Below are 23,236 nucleotides of genomic sequence, written 5' to 3'. Positions count from 1 at the left end.
TTTGTCCACTTCTAGCACGGGTGGGAGGTCCTGAGTGCTTTTCCACCTTGGTTTCAGATGTCACAGACAGCAGCAGTACTCCCGGGTCTCAGATCTTTCTCTAGCAGTCATGGGCAGTGTGAATGCAGCTTTTTATACAGCTTAAAGCTACGGCTTTTTACAGGTCACAACTTGTTCAAAATCAGTACTTACGCAAGTGGGAAATGGCTGATGAAGTCATGTAAGGAAGGGTCCTCCTGGGCACAGTCACCTCAGGCCCAGCAGCGTAAGGGGGAGGCAATGGAAGACAGTGTGACATGGGCTGATAGCAGTGCTGCGGGGGACGATGGGGTGGAGAGGACAGGGAGAGGGCTTGGCCCCAGGAGCCAGGAGGGCTGGCAATCGCAGGCAGCTGGGAGGCAGGTGCAGCCCCTAGGCGCAGCAAGAAGGCCCCCACCACGCTTCTCCTCCGGCTCCTAGAGGAGCCCACACATTCAGGATGGCCATTCAAGGGCATGTTGGGCAAGGTTTCCTGCCTTGCTTTGTCTGTGGGCCCCCTGACGCTGTCACATGGGGCAGCAATCACAGGCAAGAGGGTGGGATCGCGCGGCTGCAGGCCATCAGTCCTCTGCCCCAGGGATGTGTTTGTGATGGGGGCTGCAGAAGGCTGAGAACCACAGAGAGAGGAACGCCTGAGGGGCTGGCAAGAAGCAAAGAGAAAGTGGGAAGAAGGATGAGAAGGTGGTGGGGACAGCGAGGCCCGCCTGACCCGTGGTAGGACAGTCTCGTGGGCTGGGTAGGATGGAGGAGAGGAATCCAGGGTTGTTAGCAGCTTAGAGGCTGAGTGTCTGTGCAGAAGCTGCAAAGGCTCTCTGTCTCTCCACAGGCATTGCGGAGAAGATTTACCAGGGAGCTCAGGGGCAGCCAGTGGGGCAGGGAGGGCACTGGCATGGGGTGGTGGCAGAGGGGCAGTACCAGAGGCAGGTGAAGGAGGCTGGTTCTGGGAGGGGAGAGAGCACATGTTTATCTGCAAGGAGGAAACTAAAAGAACAGGGAAGGCAAATGAAAAAAGAAAAAGATGGGTATGCAGTGAGGAACGAAACCAACGCAAAGCAACGTAGTGAAAAAGGGACCACAGAATAAATGCAAACAGAAGCTCAAACAAAGCCAAGAGTTGATGCAAGCACCTGCCAAGGGGCTTCCAGCCCTCGGTAGAACCGGAACTGTTTGAAAAAATACCCCATGGTTTGGAATGAGCTGTGTGTTCCAATGCCAGCGAGCCCACGGGAACTTGTTATGGTTGCAAGCACCGACCTCACACCACAGGAGCAGCAAGGGACATTTTGAACACAGTAGTTGCTGCTCTGCAGCCAGGAGGAGATGGCCAGAACTCCCCGTGGGCCGTATCCCACTCCCTGCAGATGCCCAGGTGGGATTTGTGGCTGTGTTCCTTGATGCAGAAGAGCACATGGTAACCTCTGCCCAGACACAGCCCAGTAACTTGTGTGTGTGTGTCTATCTCTAGGGTAGTTCCAGGTGAAAAACAACTGAAAATTTACCAGATTAACTGGTGCCTCCAAAACAAAAGACTATACAAAACCATCTTGGCTTGTTTGCTGTCAGCCTTCAAAGAGTCCAAGCCATACTCTACAAACTATTCCTGTCATCTCTTCACTCAGCTTTGTGCAACTTAATATGTTATAGAAGATTTTCATAAGCTCATTAAATATGTATGTATTTTCCATTAAGCACACAGAAGACTCCTCACTTCATCACTACAAAATCCCCACAGATGATACTCCAGGGCTGTCATTTCCTCTGTGCTGCATCTGATTGTACCACAGAGTGATGGGGCAGCCCAGGACTGTCAGTGCCACCCTCTTCTGTTGATGTCCTCTGGAAATGAGGCATCACTGCTAATGTGACCATGTAGCCTTGGCAAGCCAAAAATCCCCCTCTGATTACCAGCTTTGACAGCCTCCACACTCTACCTGCATACCTCACTGCTGCAAATGCTTTAAAATCAAATTATCGCCATAACCCTCATTCCAGCATGGGCACAGGTTGCACAGAGAGATTGTTGAGTCTCCCTCTCTTCCAAAGCCACCTGGACGTGGTCCTGGACACTCTGCTCTGGTGTCACTGCTGGAGCAGGGGTTGGAGCAGAAGGACCCAGACGTGCTTTCCTACTTCTACCATTCTGTGATTTTATAATTTTTAACCATGTATATGAAACCATGCAAAACCCAACTACAACTAGAGGACAAAAGCAGGGAGACCATAGCTGCTTTGTTTGCATGTATTTTATACATACCTGTAGTAGAAGTTCTTCTTTCCAGAGATTCTTGGCGCTGTTGCTGCTGCTCCATCACTTGTCTGAAACAGCAATGAAAAAACCTCCAGTCATTATATATTCTTTACAATTTTTCTTAAGAGCTTTATTCACTGTGAGGTTTCAAGATGTATATATTGGGTAACCGAGTCAGTCCTCACAAATGCTGTTCCAACCAACAGACGTGGTTTTGGTTTCACTCGGCCTGACCACAGTGGTGCCAGGTGCTGGGGATGTGCAATCAGGACAGGGCCTGGCACCTGCAGGACACCACAGATGCTTGGGCAAGGGGCTGCCTGATCCATGTCAGGAAACTCCACAATGGGTTCTGCAGGAGACATGGCCAGCAGGTATGTTCTATAGGTCCAGGAGAGCACAGTGGCCTTGCAGAACTTCAATTCAAAGCACGTCAGCATCCCTGGGGAAGAGCAAGGGGCATCTTTATAGAATGGCACTCTTGAGACTTTCACAGATCAGAAACCCAAAGGACTTGAAGTTAGAATGAAAACATTACATTTGTGCTGTGTTTAGCTGCTGACTGTACAAAGCCTGGTGAGCTCTGCTGCAGGGCTGTCTCTTCCTGGTATAGCACAGTTTTGCAGGTGAGCAGAGCCACTCTGCTGTGCCAGGAGTACATGGAGCTCCACACACACTTGGCACAGAATTATATCACTGCTTTGGTTGTTTTGCATCCTCAGGAGCTGCCAGCTCCCAGGCTGCCCAAGCAGGTAGACACAGTGAGAAAACTTTTCACAGGCTTCACTTTCTAGAGACGTGCAGTTGCCAGATGCATCAGCAGAGGGCTTCTCACACACGCTGTAATACTGCAGAAATTGCTAATGCTGCCACTGTGACGGGCCCTTCCTGCCATTCCGTGGTTAAAAAAGACTGATAGCTCAAACAGCCAAGTGTTTTTTCACATGCAAACACTGAATGCAACTCTGAAATCACCTTTTTTTTTCTTCTTTTTTTCTCCTGCAAGAGCTTTTCTACACAGTAAGACAAGCTTAACTATGGGCAACACTTCTTCAAGGATTCCTTACGCGATATCTTAGAAAAGTCTCCTCATTACATTTTTGCTCTGCTCGTACTTTCAAATGAGTCTGCAGTTTTCCTATTTCATAAAAATAAAAGATTTTTTTTTTAATGGAAAAAGTATCCATAAAAAGAAAGTTGTGTAGGAACAAAAAGAATGTCTTACTTTGCAAAACAATCTCCCTGTGTTTCAATTCTAATTTAATAGATGGATTGGGGAAATCCACAATGATAATTATTCATTATGGACAGATCAATCTTAAACTGGTATTATGTTCAGGTCATACAATCCAGCAAATACAAGCAATTTCTAGGAAATCACTACAGGCATCTGGAAAAATTATTCTATGTACAAAGTGTAAAGTTTTGAGGGACAGCCATAGTTGGCTGAATCCAGTGGTTTCATATCAGCTAGAACAATCTAAACCAAACAGAAATCAGCACATACCTTGGCTCTTACTGAATAGCTATGTACTGAACACCGATACTACAGCATCAGTTTCACAAATTCCAGTTCTAAATAGACATACTAAGAATTCCAGAAGTATGCTGTCCCTTGCAACAGCTTGGCACTTATTAGCAAGATTTGATGATGAAAGACTTGACGTGTACTCTCCTCTTTAAACCTTGGGCAAATTCTAGGTTCATCTGGAGAACGGGTGTGGGAAAGCTCCAGAGGTACAAACATGAAGAGGAAGGCGGGTTAGAGGTATCCAATTCTCTTGAGCCCCTGGAGCAGATGCAGGAGCCAGGTGCTCCTCAGAACAAGAGTCAGAATGGGCATTTGAAGTCTTTTGGGCTCATGCTAACCTTGTCTGCCCTTGGGCATGAGCAGCTTGTATCAGCCAAGCACATCCTCCCACACATGCTAAAAGGAGAAGTTCTTACACTCTAAGGAAGTCACACTTGTTCCAGTGGAACTAAATAAAGACCGAGATTTGCACAATGCTGCTTAAGGAGTATACCAGGAGAAAAGTACAAGAAAGGGCAAATTGCATCCTCTGACATAAAATATGTTCTTTAAATATTTGTATAAAGGTCTTTAAAAATTTTTTAAAGCAGACAAATTTTCACGGCATTTACAGTAACTTGAGTTCCTTTCCTGCTTACAAGATGTTAAAGAAACAGAGGCCTAAAATTAGGCCTGCTCTATGCTTTAAGAGTGCATTAGCATAATTAAAGCTGAAAATCCTCTAGTGCAGATGCAATAACATTTAAGTGCATATACTGGCATAGCTTATTCCAGTCCAGTGGAGCAAAAGAAGCTTTCCCAGAACCATGTGCCCTGTGGCAGTAGAATAGTAAAAGCTCCAAGGGCTTTTACCATCTCTAAACGAACAAAAAAGATCAATAACTAAAATATTTTCTCTAACTAAAGCTGGTCACGCACTGAATGTACAGACACCTGAATGTGAGGTCTGAATTTTGTACAGTCTGCACATTCACTAGCTTCCACTGGCCCAACCAGCATTGGACCACATCTTCCAGCCAGGCTGAGTGACACACAGACACAGAGCAGGAGCTCCCTCCTCACCTTTATGATAGCTCAGCTACCAGAGTAACCCTTACCAAGCCCAAGTGACACATCATCACACACTCAACAGTCACCTGTAAATCCCTGTTAAACCCCAGGCCAGTGGGGGTTAGTCATAAAGGAGCAAGGAAGTAGTTTCCCTACATACTCCCTATAATTCTTGCAGAATGGAAAAGGGAATCATGTGGAGGATTGTTTGCTCAGAACTGAACAAGCATGCCTTCTGCTGGGTAGCTGAAGATACTGCTGCTATAGGAGTCTTGGCTGAATCAGCAAAGCTGAAATGAGATCTTCCTGCTGGTTTCATTATGAGAAGGCATCCAAAGAAGGATGTTCCTGCCCATGTTCTTCCTTTGACATCAAGGAGACGACTCTGGTGGCTAGAGAAAAGGCTACATGTAACAACGGCACTAAATGGAGACATGCTTATAAGGTGATGGGCATGATTTTGTAGTCTCATTTGTCAGCCTGCTTATAGCAAAGCATTCATAAGAGGAATGGCATATGGTTCTGGAAGTAATCATATGATGAGCCTAAGTTATTCCTGACAGTGCATGTAGTCTATTGGATGCTTCCTGGGCAACATGACTAGCAACTGCCAATAAGCAACCCAGAACAGGATATGGTTAGGCTTCCTTAATTTACTTGAGAAATACTCTGTAGGCTTCTTTTAAACATGTTCTATCGTTAACTCTGAACTTCAGCATGCCTCACACTTGCCTTTGAGCAGTCTACCTAGAGCTTGAATTCACTTCACCCTTCATATAAATCATCACAAAGTCAATATCAATAATTACAGAACACTGAAAATCAACACAAAACAGGTATGAGTAGGAAGAACGGTGCTTATTAGTGAGTAACGATTGCACACACATCCCAGTTACAAACTAGAAGCCTACCATAACCAACTCACCTCCTTTGTGCTTCCATCTCATCTGGAGATGGCCCATTCTGGACCTGGCGCTGGGCACCTGGACCTGCAGAAAAAACAAGAGAATGTATTGGAAATGCAGCAGTTGATGACTTTTCCAAAAAATGCTTCTTCTGAAGAGGGAAAGGAGAGACATTAAGTCCCATGCCCAATTTGTGGAACTGGACAAAATTCCCCATAGTTTGTGGTGTCACTTGACTAGACCTTAGGCTTTGGTGTGAAGCAGCTGCAAGACTTCCTTGTGCACACACACAGGCACATGAGATACTTCAATAAGCAGACTTGTGATGAAAGAATTTCAGGGTTTAAGTCAGTTACTCCTGTCATTGGCTAAAAAATTCCATCATGACAAACCTTAGCCACATTCATCACAAAATTTTTCCTTCATTTCATCAAAATAATTTTTCTCTTTTATTCAGAAATTAGCTCCATGCATTATTAGTCTTGATTTTTATTTTATGTTAAGAATCCTAGGTGATAGTTTCTGTTGACAGCATTTTGTTCTTACTACTACTTGGTCACAGTGAGAAATGTCCTTAAAATGAAGCACATAAAGTTCCCAATTATGCTTTGAAATTGCAGCTTTCTCCATAGTTTCTATACAAATGTCCTCCTCTTTTGGCAGAAAAAAAATAAACAAATACCCCAAGAGAAAAAAAAAGATCAAAAAACAATACTGCAGACCCAAATATGTAAATAATTGACTTTCCATAGGTCTTTACAGAGCTGGTTGACAAAACTGCAGATATTTTTATTTGCATATTAATTTAGGAAGCTGGACAATTTTCCAGATGCACACGATACATGATTCCATGGACCCTAAAATGACCTAATTCTCTCTTAGACATCTTTAGATGTGTAATAGTTGTTTTCTAAGTAATGATTAATTCCATTGTTTTACAGATTAAGATTTCTTACGGAAATCACCACAGTGCAACAAAATGTCATTTGTTTCTATAACTCTTTTCTAAATTCCTCTTTCTTCTATTTTACTGACTTCTACACATTCATTTTGTTTAGCATGACTTTCCACTCCATGTGCTTTAGAACTGGAATATTCTTAAATCCAGAGAAAAGAAAGCAAGCGTGACTAGAATAGGAGGCGGAAGCTTGTTCTCTCTGTAAAACAAGAAGCAATGGAGTGAGAGCTGATCAGATAATGCCAACTGAGGGAGAGAACCCAACCCACTGCATGTAAACCAGTTGTAGAGGTCAGCCACAGTCTGTGGCACGGGGACAACTGTTCTGTGCTACTGCAGAGACCTGCAGCGATTGGAGGAGAGTTTGAGGAAAGCCATATGTAGCACCGTCCTGGGACAACAGGGCGCTCTGTTTTCCATTCATTTTTGTTAAACTCAAGTTACCTACAGCCATTAGAAATAACTCCTTCTTACATCCTCCCTCTGATCTTACTGAAATCAATCTTCTCTGCTACAACTCTCAAACCCTAAAGAAGGTTAGGTGCACCCTGTTTCAGCAACTAAGATTCTGCTGAGTCTGGCTGACATATTTACGAGTCCAACCCAAGATTTTAGGTCTATTAATTGCCAGAAATACAAATGTTGGTAGATTTTTTTTCTCTCTGGAGCTCTGGGCAAACTAAGGCACCATCTAATGCAGCCTGCAAACTGCTCAATGCTTTGCAACAGCAGAGCTCCCTGGTTCTGTCGTCCTTGAGCTTGCTTTTAGCATGCTCAGCCACAGCTCTCACAGATACTGAACATGGGAATTATTTTTTGCTTAGTTTCACACGTGTGTTCTGTGGGGTACATACATACAGCAGCCACTTGTTTGATTGAGGGCTTTTTTCGATTCAAGTGGACTTTTCCATGCTTGACTTCTCTCCAACGCTTTCAGGCATTTCTCAGACATGAGCAAGCAAGTTCTCCTACTAATGGCACCCTCATTTAAACACTCTGCAGACTGCACCACAAGCTGCCTCCTACTCTGCCAGCCTTTGGGAACAGCACTTCCCATAAAACTGAGAGACAGTTCTGCTTTCGACCCATCCATGGCTCCATTGCTGTGGCAATCTGCATCTTTAGCAACTAATTAATGCAGGAGATATGCTGTGAACATCCCATCTCTCCTCGCTTCGTTGCTTTGTAATAATGAACTGTGCTTTATATAAGCAACTTAGGACTCAGTTCAAGACAGATTATGGGAGAGAACTGAAATTTTCCGTTTCCTTTTTCTCATGCTTATTGGAGAAGGTTTGCAGCACTGAGCACCATCCACATGGCTGGAGGTAACTGAGAGAGCTCCCTGCAGTGAATGATTGTGGCTGGGTTTTGGTGGCAGCTCTTGGCGCCTCCCACACCTCTGCCCCCTGCCACCCACTGGAAATAAACCTCCTGTTTCCTTTTACTCATGCTACAACTGCAAGTACTGCTGTCCGAGTGCGTGCAAGAAAATGGACACGAGGTCCATTTCCCCAAGCAACGTGGGCTTTGTGAAAAGCCCAGTCCGAATGTTTACAGGTTTTCATTCATTTTAAGCTGCGTTTCAGAGCAGGGTTTCTGCAAGCCCTATAGCCTCATGGTGCTCCGAGACCAGTGTGACAAATGTGGTGGGCTAAGGAAAGGGTCTATGGAAAGTGCTGAGAAGGAAACAGAGCTGAGATTGAAAATTTACATTTAGTATATGAACAGAATGTGAAGATTTGGTTGGGAAAAAACCTCACAGTAGACTATGAGAGGAAAAGAGGTGACAGACAGACAGATGCCTCTGTCTGCTGCAGGATAGTTTCTGCATGTGCTTGGATGGTAGGAGAGTCAGGTTCAAGCACCAGGTCTGGGCAATCACCACATATCACAGGAGTTTGCACAGGCTTCCCCCCCCCCAGTCCAAACACTCCTTGAACTCCAGCAGCTTGAATCCATGCCCACCACCCTGGGGAGCCTGTTCCATATCCATGACCTTCTGGTGAAGAACCTTCCTCTAACCCCCACCTGACCCTCCCCTGACACAGCTCTATGCCCTCTTGTGTCACGTTGCTGTCAGAGCACCAGAGAGCAGAGCTCAGCGTTGTCCCTCTGCTCCCTGTGAGGAGCTGTAGGCTTGCTCTGGGCCCATCTGGCTGTCCTAGTGCAGACACCATGTCTTGGAGATGTCCAGGCACGGACAGGGGCCACCAAGCTGCAGCCACCATGGCAGCCAGCAGAGGAATCAAACAGCGACACTGTACTCAAAACTCATTAGCAGAGACAATTATCCTGGACAAAGCACTGACCTAATTAGTCTAGATAAAGCATGTAGATAAAGCAGGGTGTCTACACTGCTTCTGGGACCCGAGCTGACGCAACCAGCGTTGGATGACACAGCACACCATGCAGACCTAATGTCTGTGGCCAGGTAAGGATTGTGACAGAGAGCCACAGTGGGCAGAACTGGAGCCTGTGAGAGTTGGGTTATTGTCCTGCCCATTCAGGAGAGTGCACATAACCCCCTTCAGGGCGCACAAAGTCACAGGAAGAAGAAGCACCCCATGGAACTAGAGGGAATGTGCCTTAATTGTGTTGCTTCACCAGTCCTGGGAGGCTAACGTTAAGTAACTGAATTACACCCAGCCCGTGCCTGCACTAATAACATTTGTTTGCATCAATTTACCCACAGGTGAGACTTGCAATCAACAGTTAAGGTACTCTTAATTTGAATATGCCAATTGGTGACTTGAAGTTCTATGAGCCTGGGGCAGCAAAAAATCAAACACATCCTCCAAAAAGCATCTGTAGCAATGCTGTACACAACCTTATTTTACCTTACACAACACTGAATTTTAGAAATCTCCAACTTAATGGCTTTTAAATGCATCATTCCCAACATTACAATTGGTTTATCTTTTATCCTTTCACCAGCAAGATTACTTTAACCCAACATAAAGCACATCCTCCTTACACTGAAATAGGGGTGTGATCACAGGGGTTCTCCATGAAGTCTGTTCATTCAAGATAAAAACTGATATACCATTCACTGATGAAATTCTGTGGTGTAGATAAGGTCTAAAGACAGTGCCAGAGCTGGAAAAACAAGCCTGGTATTCAAAATGAGAATGCTCTACTCTAGCATTGGTTCACATATCTTGCAAGCTAACAGATTAACAAGCTGCCTCGATAACAGGTGTGTGTAGTGTGCAGAGATGTTTTGGGTTTGTTTTGTTTTAGGAAAGCTGTTTTCTCTCTCACCTCTCTGCTGTGCACAGCACCTGCGTTACTGTGCATTATAGAATTCAATATTTAGCCAGAATAGCTTGAGCTGAGAAGCAAAAGCTGCAGATTCCTAGGCAGAGGGTTTGGTTGAGCCATGGCTTTTCTCTAGGGAAGCTTTTCTAGCAGCAAACCCTGTGCAGGACCATCCAGGGACAGGTAAGCCCCATTCGTCTTTCCAAGAAAGAGAGCACAGCCAGTAAGGTGAGTGCAGGGAACACCTACACAGGGCAGGGAAAGGTGGCCATGGGGCATCCCGGGGGGTTCTGTTTGCTGCACTGAGCTCGAGCCAGTGAGAAATAATTCAGTGAGTGCTTCATTAGGCACTAATGAAACAGGTGGATAAGCCAGCCACCTGCTGCGGTAGCACCAAAGTGAAGCAGGGACATCTCTGTGCCCCACAGGCTGCTCGCCTTGCTTCCAGAAGCAGCTTCATGGCACAGGAGCATCATACTTAGTGAGGGACTGATTGCTTCTAGTATGGGAGCTGCCTCTGGTTCTGAGAAAACAGTGTGTGCATGAAAAACTATGGGACTAGGTGTCTTTTTTGAGGGAAAAAGACAACGCTGAATTGCTGAGAGTGTGATTCCAATGTTGTGTGCTTCACAACCACACATTGGGGAAATGACAGCATGAAATGGCAATCACTGTCAGAACTTTAAAAGTCATCAGTAAAATTCAGAATGATGAGGCTAGCTAAAAAACATATGTAAAAACACACCTAAACAAGCCCACAAATACTTCAGTTCTTACTTTCCTCCTGTTTTTTTTTAATTGCTTTCACAATGTGCATCGAGCCTATTTTCCTGCACATCCAGGTATAAACTTTTCAATAAAGATCAAGATCAGCTCATAATGTTATGCCTCTAGGCAGCAATGAAGCTTTAAGAAAGATGTCAAATATCATCACACTCTTGTTAAAATCAAGAGGATTAGAGATACCCCACTGCCACTGCATGGGGATCCGGCTAACTCCAGAGCCCAGTCAGTAATGCTATAAGGAAGCCAAGGGGATAAATCAATACTCTCCATCATAAAACATATGACAAAGATATTTTCCTGAATATGGTTTTAATGAGGTGCTGAACTGTTTTGCTAGGCGGTCCCAGCAGAGCAGGTCAGCATAGGCAATGCCAGACTCGTGCCCTGCAGGAAGAGCACTGCTGGATCCACAGAACACTTTCCCACGGGCTTTGGGGACAAAGCCTCAAGCCCCACTTGTCTGTCTTGTAAAATATCAACTGAGCATCTTCCTTCAGCTGAGTGCCACCAGGTGTGCATTTGCATACGAACACACACGTACCTGCTCATACAAGTCATGCTTACAATTCTTTTCATCAAATAGAAAGCTGGAATTCATATTCATGCGCTTGTTTGTCAAACATCATCTCTAGTTTTGCTTAACAGTAACAATTATGACACATTAAATTAGAAATATGCCTATACTTCGTGTAGCCTGGTGCAGCACTCAAGGAGCCTGGAACACCACAGTCTGTATTTCCCATTAATTCCCCATACAATAATGCCCCATACAATAATGCAAGGCCAATCTCCCTTTTTTTTTAAAAAAAAAAGTTATTTTAAGTGTGTCTTTTTTCTTTCTCTCTCCAATGAGGCAGTAAGCTCCCCAGGACAGCTTTTTAGTTTGTACTTCCATGGAGAACAGCGGAGCCTCCAGTCCCACATATGCATTGAAGCAACACATACACACAGAAAACACCACATTACAAACACTCTGTTTGCATCTAGTTAATGGTTAAGAAACAGACAAGAGCCACGTTAACAGGATTTAAACCCCAATGCTGCTGTATGCCAATCAGAATGGATGTCTGTACCTGGACAGGGTGCTAGAAGGCAGAGGACTTTTCTACAAAACACAACTAAGTGAGGATATATTTGGGGGTTTATAGAAAAATGTGGAAAAACAGCATTAGCAACACTTAGTACTCATGTTCACATTCACATGAGAAGCCAAGCCCCTCGCTTAAGTGAAGTGAAAGCCCCAGCAGCTGCAGGACACAGAGTAACCTCCTCAGCCTCTGGTCTCATGGCCCAGTCCTCACTTCCAGGAGGACTGACATGAGCGGACACTCATAGGCAAGTCCTCATGGAGGAAAGAACAAGCAAACAGACATGTAACTATAGAAAGTACAAACACTGCCCTTGTTCTTAGCTATTTTTTAAACCAGTAACTATTCCATGAGTACAGATGCTATTTATTCGCGAGTAAAGACAGAAGCAATCCAACATGTCGATTCACAAATCACCAGTCTGTATTTCTGCTGAAATGACTTCTGATTTAAGAGCTTTGACTAATTCTGGCATCACTTGGATCTAATGGGTTTTGTCTTTCAAACAGGAACTCAGCATCCTACTGCCCCAACTGCAGAGTTAAAAGCAAACAAAAGACAATCAGTCATTAAAATACGATTCCAAGCCATCTCCTAGAGCGACCTGGATGGAGGAACAGAGCACTCCCATGCACAAAAGCCCAGCATCCACAAAAACCAAGCTCCCCCTCCCTCTCCCACCAGAGAGCAGCATGCAGGGAGATCTGTTTCACCTACAGGACATCCTGCACAGGACGATGCAGTCACAGTGGCAGAGGCAGAAGCAGTGCCAGATCCATTCCCTGCTGACCATAGTATGGCAGCAGCCTCCTCAGCGCACTGCTGTCCCCACCGTCATGCCCAGCACTGACTGCCCACCCTGTGGCAGGCCAGGTTTCATTGAGTGTAATCTATCCCCTGCTACCTGCACAGCACACCCAGATGCTTAAATATTTAATTGGGCCCTCTGCTTTGCCTGTTGCAGTTCTTCAAGGTGCTTGGATGCCAGGCTTCACTGTCTGGCACATTGTCTGGACAAGCAGCACTCCTGAAACAATAACGTGAAAGTCAAAAAGAAATTCCATTTTCTGCCTCTTGCTCAAATAGACACCCATAAGCTCGCCTAGATGGAAGTAATAAGTTCTGCAAGCAAATGCAGAGATGTGAATAAGAAGAAAAATGTTAGTTTGTACTGGGGAAAAATGACTGCAAATGAATGTATGGAATCAAGTTCACTGGCAGTGTAGTTGCTGAAGTCAAAGGTTTACACCAGCAATGAGTGCAGAGCTTTTGTATTAAAATAAAAGCGTAAACATGCTAGATTCAGAAATAAATGTGTGGCTTAGAATACTCACCTACTGTCTTTCAGTTCTTTCAACATCCCATCATTCTTCAACTCCCAACACTTTTCTCCCTTTCTACTTTCCTCTCTGTTATATAAGCATCACATGTTTCACAGAACTCCATCCAGTTGAAGCTAAGGGCCAGGTGGTATGAGGGGGAGAACACAAAGAGTATTTATTCCTTTTTTTCTTTGCCTTATCAGTAGCTCTTCCATCCATACCTTTCCCTTCTCCTTGCACCTGTGCTGCTCTGTCCAGTGGTGACTTCACACAGCCCCAGCTGCTCTAGGGAGCAGCTATCTCCGTAGCCTCAGTGAAATGACTGATTTAGAGCACTCAGTGTTTTGGCTCGCTGAACTTAGCAGGTATGTATTTATCTGATACCTAATTTCTGGAATAGCTGAATAGAAACTGGAAGGCTTTGTACAATTAGAATGGGTGAAACCCCAGGTGGAGGTGGGTTGCTGTCTACCTTGAGATACATCAAACAGCCACACCTGCTCCTCATAAACAATACAAATTCAGCACAAATCAGTAGTTCCTCCCTCTCTCTCTGTTCTTAATTTCTACAATGCTAAAAAATTCTCTGAGTGATACATATTCTAATATATATCTATTCTAAAATTGCTTATCACGTTTTCTAACGCTTGTTGCTATGAATTATGTATGCCCCACTTTAACATTATAGTACTGATACCTCTCAGTTATCAGATGCGGAAAAATACCTATTAGCTAATTAACATTTGAGACTGTAAAAACTCTGCTAAAAGCAAACTACCTTTTTCACTATGGCACACAGATGGTCTAAATCTCACCTGCATACACCCATTCTTCCTGCTAGCTGGCATGAGAAGTACATCAGCAAACAGAAATGTTACACCCAAATTCGAGTGTAAGTTCAGGTTCCCAGAATTCTGATTCTTATGCAATTACCCTCTCAGGGCTTAAAAAATCCAGAATTAAATGTGGAATATTGGCATTGAAATAATGAAATTACAGACTATGTTTTATCAACAAGACTTTCAGTTCTTCTTGAGAAAAAGTTCTGCTCAAACCATTGCACTCTGTGTTTTGAGAGTGCTCCAAATCCTTTTTGTTCTCCTTTGCCTTCCTCCTTCATCATACTATGAAGTGAAACATCTGGCTTCTGAAATGAGATCCAAAATGCTAACGTGCCCTGCATCACTGTTGGATCCACTTTTAAATAGCTCATTCCAGCAGAGCCAGTATCATCCTATGACTGGGAATTCCAGTTACACCTAGATGGCACAGCACGGCTCTGGGTGATCACCAAGGAGAGCTTGCATGGATGGAGAAGTTCTTTCAGGGACTCAAGCGTGTACTTCTAACTCAGAAACTAAGAATCCACAAACATGCCAACAAGAGATGCTTTGGAATTGGGAAATAACAGCACAGTTCAAAGGAAAAGTAAATAAAGAGCCTGAGAAAGCAGCTGCCCCAGAAACTATGATGCAAGCCATCACCTCAGCTTCCTGCTTTGGACAAACTTACGATTTGCTAAATATTAATAATTTTTGTATAAGTTTGAGAAAGCAAACTAACAAATATTGAGTTCAAATGCTTTTATAAGATCTGTATTGCTAATTAAACAACAACAAAGCAGAAATCTCACAATGCCTAACTATCATTATCTGACTCTTCCTCACAAAGGTTAGAGGCCAGCCTGCCTGTGGCAGGACAGATGATTTGTGAACTAGCAGTACTTGCAGGTGCTGTGCAGAGATTTTAAGTAGCAATTCAATGGACCGTCTTTGATTCCCATATAAAAAGCAACCTTGACCCTATTATGATTGTGAATCCATCCCAAATGGCTAGAAGGCAAACTCCCACAACTAACTTCTCTTGTAATCCATGTAATAGGAAATCAATTGTACAAATTGCATTTTGACAAACATAAATCTCTAATGAGTCCATAGAAAAGGCTCATAATCGCTTGTGATGCCCCACACTTACATGGTGCAGCAGTGCTCACAAAGGAAACACACTAGAAAAATGTGTTTTGTTTTGTTTTTAAAACAGAAGCTGGCAAACTGCAACACTGCAATCCACAGCAGTGAAGGTAATGGGCAGATCTAATCCTGCAAGTGGTAGCAGGCAGGTGGGTGGCTGACCTACATGAAGCCTACTGCAGGAAGACTGTAATTAGCTGTCTGAGCAACTGCTGTTTATATCTAGTGATGGAGTGCATAGGAGCCAATATGCTACTGATATAACTGGTGTCATTTTAATTTCTGTACATTTTGACTTTAATTGGAAAGGTTGCTTTCGCATTTTATTCCCAATATTCATTTTCCATGCTTTGGGAACCATTTATCAGCTAAAACACAAAACTCATGCCAAAACTGAAATAACACTATCAAGTGAACAGAGAATTCGGTTTTCTGATTTTAGAAGCGCTCTGAGTCTGTACTCTAAAGAGTTCAGAAAAAAATTCAAGAAGGAAAAGGGTAAATGTCTGCGTTTCTCAGCAGGACAAAATACTCTAAAAGAGTCTCAGTTGTCCCATTGCCCATACCATTATAGTCCTGTAGAAAGAAACTGGTTTCTTCTATGAAGGAAAAGTGCCAAATGCTTTGTCCTATTTGCAGAAGCTGCATACACTGGACTAGGTTTAACTCTTGCTTTTGCTTTTCTTTGCTCTCAACCTCCACACCCAAAGGGCTCCTGGCTGCTGTGCTGAGGAGAGCTGAAGGGCTTCCCAACAACGAACCATTCTCATGGGATGACTGTCGCTCTACAGACAGCATTTAAATCCCCAGTAACTTAGCTGATGTGAGACTGCATGGAGCAGACCTGGAGGTGGCTGAAAACATGCTGCATCTCTCCACGTGCGGTCTTTCTGGAGCTGCTTCCTGCAAGGGATCTTGGCTGAGCCTGCAGTGAGCTGGGATTCCTGCATGAAGCTGATGGATCCTCTCACAAATTTCTTTGCTGCCCATCAGAAGCCCGTGGCATGGTAAGAACAGCCACTAGTAACATAACTTGATAATAGTACATCATCTTCTACACAACATTTTAGTTGATTTAATTGATTGAAAACGTTGAAGTCTATGCTACACAGCTATTGAGATTTGGTACAAAGGAAGTGCTTCCATGGACTCGACAGTTCTCAGAGGGCTCAACTTTAATTAATGTAAGCTTGCACACTGATTGTATGATTCACTTGAAAATATTCACAAGGAGCATTCTGTTCCCTGAGAGTCAGAGCAGGCGTTTCGAGCAGACTGTGACGTACATTTTGTACAAAGCAGAAGCCTTCAGGAAAACCTCAAACCTGCCAAACTCCTGTACAGAGGCAAGGAAGAGCAATTCAGAAAAACCTCAGTTTTGTGAACATGACTGCATCACCAGCTATCAGTGCCAACCCTACGGAGGGATGAATCCTCCCCTGGTGATGTGTCTCTGCCCAGCTTACAGGAGGAGCCTGGCTTTGACTCCACGTCTAACTTACAGCCTTGCAAATATAGCTGTGATGAGTCTTATCCTCAGAAACTAAACCACAAGCTCTCCCAAAATACCAACAGATCCAGGGAGGGTTTAGAAACCTGAATATCACCATGTGTTGTGGCTAGCTGCTCAGTGCCCATGACTCACTGCTGGGTGTGCCTTTCCTCTCCAGCCCAGTGCTGTGAGCAAACCTGTCATCTGTAATATACTTCTGCTGGGTTCTGTCTTGCCAGCCACAACGGGACCTCTCCTGCATGAAACAGGCTAAAAGAGGTTTAATCATCGCTTTGCCTTTGGATGAGCATTCTGTCCCAAAACCTGGCTTTCCCCATTGAGAGGAGGCTGGTATGGTTGGCATCTTTGAGGCACCTATGACACAGTGTGTACATGTTCCCTCCCAGCACAGGAGTTAAAAATATCTGCTCAGCCTTGGTGGCTGAACTCCCTTTGAAATGTAGTGAACAAGACTCAGCTGCCACCTCTAATATGATGGGCAGCTCCTGCAGTCTGTTCTCTGTCACAACAACTGCTGCCCTGCACTTTCTTCTGCTGCTTAACTTCTTACCATTTGCAACTGTAAGCGCTTTGCATTACAAGGAGAAGCTTGGAGGAAAGGAGACCAGATAAATCTTTTAAACTATGTTAAACCCAGCCTTACTCACAGCAAAATGGCTCTTTGAGATTATTCTTGAAATCTCTGGCAACCCTGCCTTTATTCCCACATCCCTTACCCTGGGGTCATTTCTATATCTGAGCATTCCTCCTTAGCCCCACTCTGAACCCCCACCCAGAAGTGGAGCACACCAGCAGCATCCTGACTCACCTCCAGGGATCCACACTGGGATCCATGCAGCAGCACTAGTGAGGAGAGGAGCATTCCTAGATGCGGTGTTTGGCAGTGATGAGTGACTCAGGAATATTTAATGGGAAAGCAGTATGTTCTCTATCCCATGTAGTTATTAAATCAAGATTGTAACTTTGTGAACTGTTCTAGCACAAACGGCATTACATGGTTGGTACAGAACCTGCAACAGCAGGACAATGCAGGTCTGCGTTGTGCACAGAGGTGAGAGCAGACAGCTTCAATGAGCTCTTCTGGATCTAAAAATCAAGGAAAAATAAAAAAATGTGGCTTTGCCACTTTCCTTCTGAGCAGCTTGGTGGGGCTGCTCCTCTCCGAGCTCCTTGTGGACCCCCTGTGTGTCCCCTCTCAGGTACTCCCACTGAAGGAACTGGGAAGCTTTCCTTGACATGAGCATGAGCATTTCCTTGGAAGCACTGAACTCAGAGCCACAATTCACTGGCTCAGTCAAGCAGAGCCTACCAGACCTACAGCCACTTTTCAGTTCTCGGATGTGATACTCTAGGAACCACACTCATCACAGAGCTGAAAAAATAACGATGCCTGACATCAGAAGCACCAGACTGGTGATGCATTTGCTCTCTGGATGCCAAAGATCGGACCTGGCTGATCCCTGCTTCCCCACCCCCAGCACAGCCAAACACAATGGAGGGGAGTTGAGAAATGTGAGCAATTCCGCATCATGCCGCTGAAGCTCCTCATCTACGTGTCACCCAAGCTGAACTGCAAAACACGGCTGCCTGGCCTAGTTATCAAATGACCTGAAATTCAGCACGCTCATCTGCCCAACAGCTGCTTCATTGACGGAGGCAGGAGCTCCTGCCTGGCTGCTGGCGTGGCGCCATGATGGAGCTGGGGCCTGGCATGCACACCTCATGATGCTCCCAGCCCTGCACGGAGTGGCCTCAAAATGTCTGGAAGTCTTCAGTTCTGCACAGCAAATCCTTCCTTCTCCATATTTATTTCTTGTTTGGATCATTAAAAAGAGATTGCAGAGACCTGGCACTTCAAAGGGGGAAAAGCAATGAACCGTTCTTCCCTACCAACTGAAATGAAGGTGAGGTTGGATCTTGTCAGATTTACTTCTTTCTAGTGAAGATGCTGCATAAATAATAAGCAGCACTAACAAACTCACCTCATTTTAGGAAAGCGACCTATATAGAAACACAGTAAGCAACACAAAAGCGATTGTAAGAGTAATTGAGTAAGCTTTGTGCCCAACACAGCAATTTAGTGAGATAAATAATTTCAACAGATATTGTGAATTCCATTTTTAGTAGTGACACATTCAGTAGTGACACTTTGTGAAGTTGCTTTGATGTATAGCATATTACATTTTTCTATACTACTGACTAAGTCTAGCCACATGTTAGTAAATCTTTACAGTATTTTTACTGCAAAACAGTATCAGTGATATCTGTTTTGTAACAGAAGCAGCAGAATGAGATGTTTATAGTATATTGTAATATCCTTGCTTTTGTGCAACTATATTACAACTATATTTGTGCAAGCTGCTGAATCTGGACTATGATATTGTCCAGGATGACTTGGTCTGCTGGGTAAACAGCATTTCTCACTCCCTAGCCCAAGTGAGAAATGAGCACCACACGTTCTTACTGCTGTATCTCAGTATTGGAAAGTCAATAGTTTCAAACTGCTAACAATGTGCTAAAGCAGCATCCATCTTTTTACATCTGACTGTAGCTGCTGCTACAATGTCCATTCCTGCATTAAAAAGACCAGTGCTCAGACCCAACATAGGCCTTGCTTGCTCTTGGTGTACTTCAAGATAGACTCCAGAATCATTTCTTTACCAGGAGAACAGACTGTAAGTGAGAGTACAACCATGAATATTTGATTAGGGACACATGAAAAGAATCTGAAATCATATGGTACCAAGAGTTTAACTCAAGTATGCATGAGCAAGCAATGTAACTAATATTAAACGTATGCTTGTATTTTTCTTGTTCTGTAGTGCTGTCTGCATATCTACGTGAATTAAACAAATTGAACCCCCCCGTGAGCAACATCAGATCTAACTGTAGAGCAGAATGTTTCCCTAATGAATTTCAGTTTTCATTTTTTTCTCCTACAAATGGTGTTATCACCTCACTGAATAAAAGATTATTTATATGTACGGTAATTTATATTAAACCACTTATGTTTGGCTTAATTGTGTGAAAAGGCTATTAAAAACATTTTAATCTATATTAATAGATTTTCTACTTGTGAGCTACCACCACTGATGCTTTGGCTCTATTCTTTCAGATGCTATTTGCTAGGTGTGGAGTGCTATCTCCATGCATCACTAACACGCACAGTGTTACTCACTGTTCTACAGATATGATGATCAAGGCCAATAAGTCTTGATCAAATCACAGGATTCCTGTTTGCTGCGTGGGGACACCCTCCAGCCTGCACTCACTCCCACTAGCAGACATCTCCCATTAGACACAATGAAGGAGCGCTGCCAAAACCCCGGGCCTTGACCTGTGAGCCAGACACATGCACAGAATGCATCCAGCATGGCTCAGTGACACCAATAAACAGGAGTCTTCCCAGAATACTGTAAGTGGGAGGTGAAGACCCAGGTCTGCAGAGTGCTGAGCTTCACATGAGAAGAGCCTGCACCCTTACTTGCATCACTAGGAAGGGAGCGCAGATAAATCTTTTAAACTACATTAAACCCTGCAACGTGTTAAAAATCAGCACCATACAATATCAATTGCTTCACAAGTCCTCCTTCCCGTGCATCTTCCTTGTCCTAAACTGTTCTAATATCTTGAGGATGGTGCACCAAAGCATTGTTTTAACCTTCTCTTTCATTCACTTGGTGTGCCTGAGCAGAAGCAGGAACTCTGGTACTGACACTTGGATAACATGAAGTGTTCTGAAGAACAGACTGCTTCATACTACTTTTCCACCTTTATGGAACATTTGCTAGACACTTCTATCCACAGTTGAGGTCAGATCAGTTTAATTTTGCCTCTGATCTTTTTTAAGAAGGTGACTTTTTTGGCCGCACTAATAGAAGTAATAGTAATACAATTAACACAAAGTGTTTTGCAATGAAATAACATTCAATCTCTGTGCAATCTTAAAGTGTTGCTCTGTGAACTAGGAAAAACTAGTGAAAAAAGCCAGCAAAGATATTTGGTTTTCAGCTCCATCACAATGGGCAACTAATTAAATGCTTTGCTAATAATAGCATTCTATGTTTGAGGAGATAAGACTAATTATTTATTGAATTTCAGGGAAGTTCTGCAGACATGTCTGCATAATCCTGATAACAAAACAGCTAAAATAACTTCTGTTCAATGGTACAATTTGATCGCTTTTCTATTTCTCTAGTTTTGACTTATCATTAATGAACATGAAGTGTCACTGGTGGAAATAAAGGAATCTGGGATTTCTTAGCAAAAATTCCATTACTATACAAAACATAATTGTCAAATCAACATAATAACGGCAGTCGTTGTATAAAACCTTCAGGGAAGGCAGTGGGAATCCCTCTGTCAACTTAAGAGAAACCAGAGAACACCTAGGATTGTTGTCATTAAAATATTATGTTTGCGATTTGAATATAATCTGTGGTCCCTGCAATACGGCAAAGTTCATTATTTTCAACAAATAATTATCAACACCTTGTCATTGACCAGGGAAACCGAGAGGCTCTTCACTTCCTAGGTTCTCTGGACAATACTCAGATTTTTCCCATTGCTGAAGCTTAGATCAAGATAGCAGAGTTTTAACCCATTCAGTCCATGCTCTCAGCAAGCACAACTATGATTTAAGCCATAGTATGCAGCCTAAATTAAAAGAAATGCCTCTTATCCCTGGGGCAGCCATGCCATTGGTTTCATCTCCTCAGGGCAGGCTTATCCATGGGGCAGGGCCCTGCTGAGAAGATATGTAGCCCAGGTGGAGGTGGAGGATGAGCACACAATCCTTATCAGGAGAACTGAACTGTTTGTTCAGCCTGGAGAAGGCTGAGGAGTGATCTTAATGCTGGTGTCAGTGCCCAAATGAATCTATGGGAATGGCATGGCCAATGTGAAGGACTGTCCGTCCTTGGAGATGCTCAAAACTCAATGGGGCAAGTGATTAAACAACCTGCTCAAATTTTGAACTTAGCCTTGCTTTAAGCATGTGCCTGAACTAGATGATCTCAAGAAGTGCCTAAAGAATTCTCTGTGAAGACACTGTGGAAATTAAAGAAGCAAATATCACTATTCTCCATAGCATCTGGAGAGCAAATAAAGGAACTTCATCTGACTACACTTTTCGCAACAAAATGAGTTATCTGCTGATGCCCTGGGGTCCATTGAGCAGTTTCTAAAACTTAATTAAGGCAGCTACTTCAAGGATAATTCAGCATTTAAGATCTAAGAGTAGGTAATACTCTCCTAAATGCTTTCCTGAAGTTGATTGTAACAGATGATCTCACACACAAAAAAAAGGGATCAAAAAGTAGGATGCTAAGTATTAAAATTTCCAGCAGCTCAAGATCCCTAAAATAGACAGTGCTACTCCACATGCTACAACAAATTAGTCAAAGCCAAAAGGTTTGTCTTCTTTCAATAATAAATAATTTCATGAGACTATGACAGCTCAGGAACATTGTTTGTAGACTTCAAAATTTGCAAATGAGGTAAGTGTCCTAGATGATGACAATTCAGTGCTACTCTGCTCCTTTTGTGTCACGGCAGCGTTCTAGATGGAAACTTATGATTGCTCTTGTAATTAAAAGGGGGTCTGGTCCAGCTAAGTGTTTGTACATTCATACACAGATAGGAAAAAAAAATGCAGTTAAAACGGATAGGGATAACAAAAGGAAAAGGCATGATGAAAACCAAAATAGCTATCGGCTTAATGAAACCTGACTGAACTGCATAAACAAACACTGCTATAGCTTCTTGCAGAATTTGGGAAAACGCCCTGAGCACATGAGATGCGGTGGTTACCATGGTAATTTACATACATCAGACAAATGCTGTAGCTCTTTTCCTGTTCAAACTCCCAACAAAAAAATACAGGATGAGGTATAGACAAGCAAATATCTTGTATATATTGGTGAGAGATTACTCACACAAGCAGTTCCCAAGGGGTCGGCTCTGTACCTGCAGTGCGTGACTGCCCTTTACAAGAGCAGGGGTCACAGTATGGGAACTTCACCAGCTGCTCTACACCTCTCTTCTGCCTCCCAAAAAAAGGGCATGGGGAGGGGGAATACTGCTTGAAAAAGCCTCCTTTCCAATTTCCAAGTGATATAATTTGTGAAGGGAACAAAGTAAGGAACAAAGTAAACCCTGTCCTGCTCCTCTCCCCTGCGTGTCCTCAGCAGCTGAATGTGGGCAACAATGCTGCCTGTTTGAAGACGCATGGGGTACGAAACAACCGAGCAGTGAAAGCCCCGAGCAGCCCTGCAGTAGCTTCAAAGGCTGCGTGAGAAAGAGCATGACCCCATGACAGCACAGAAAGAGTCAATGCATCTGGACATGCTCTGATGGGATGAAAACGCAAACAAAACAAGAAGAGGTTATTCTCAGGTCTGTGCAGAGAAGGAAAGTACTGGACAAAATGGTACACAGGTAAAGGCTCTCAGTTGCGAGGAGTTTTAAATGCAGACTGACAACAGGACGGGTTAGGGATTGCACAGGGCAAACTGCCTGGGTATGGCACATGGAAACAGCAACTGCACTCGGGGAGAGATCTCAG

General features: G+C 43.8%; 1 protein-coding gene across 1 annotated transcript in view; it reads right to left on the bottom strand.

Moving 5' to 3' along the window:
* Window positions 1-23,236, bottom strand: part of EVL (Enah/Vasp-like) — a 107,280-nt gene that overhangs the window by 12,225 nt on the left and 71,819 nt on the right. Inside the window, 2 exon segments of the mRNA XM_042863027.1 lie at window positions 2,294-2,355; window positions 5,794-5,857. Of these exon segments, the coding sequence (XP_042718961.1) occupies window positions 2,294-2,355; window positions 5,794-5,857 (126 nt within the window).

Source organism: Lagopus leucura, unplaced genomic scaffold, assembly GCF_019238085.1.
Source record: "Lagopus leucura isolate 7727_CA_CO unplaced genomic scaffold, USGS_WTPT01 Super-Scaffold_1, whole genome shotgun sequence".
Taxonomy (NCBI): Eukaryota; Metazoa; Chordata; class Aves; order Galliformes; family Phasianidae; genus Lagopus; species Lagopus leucura.
The sequence above is the reverse complement of the archived record's forward strand: the minus strand, read 5'-3'. Positions and strand labels throughout refer to the sequence as shown.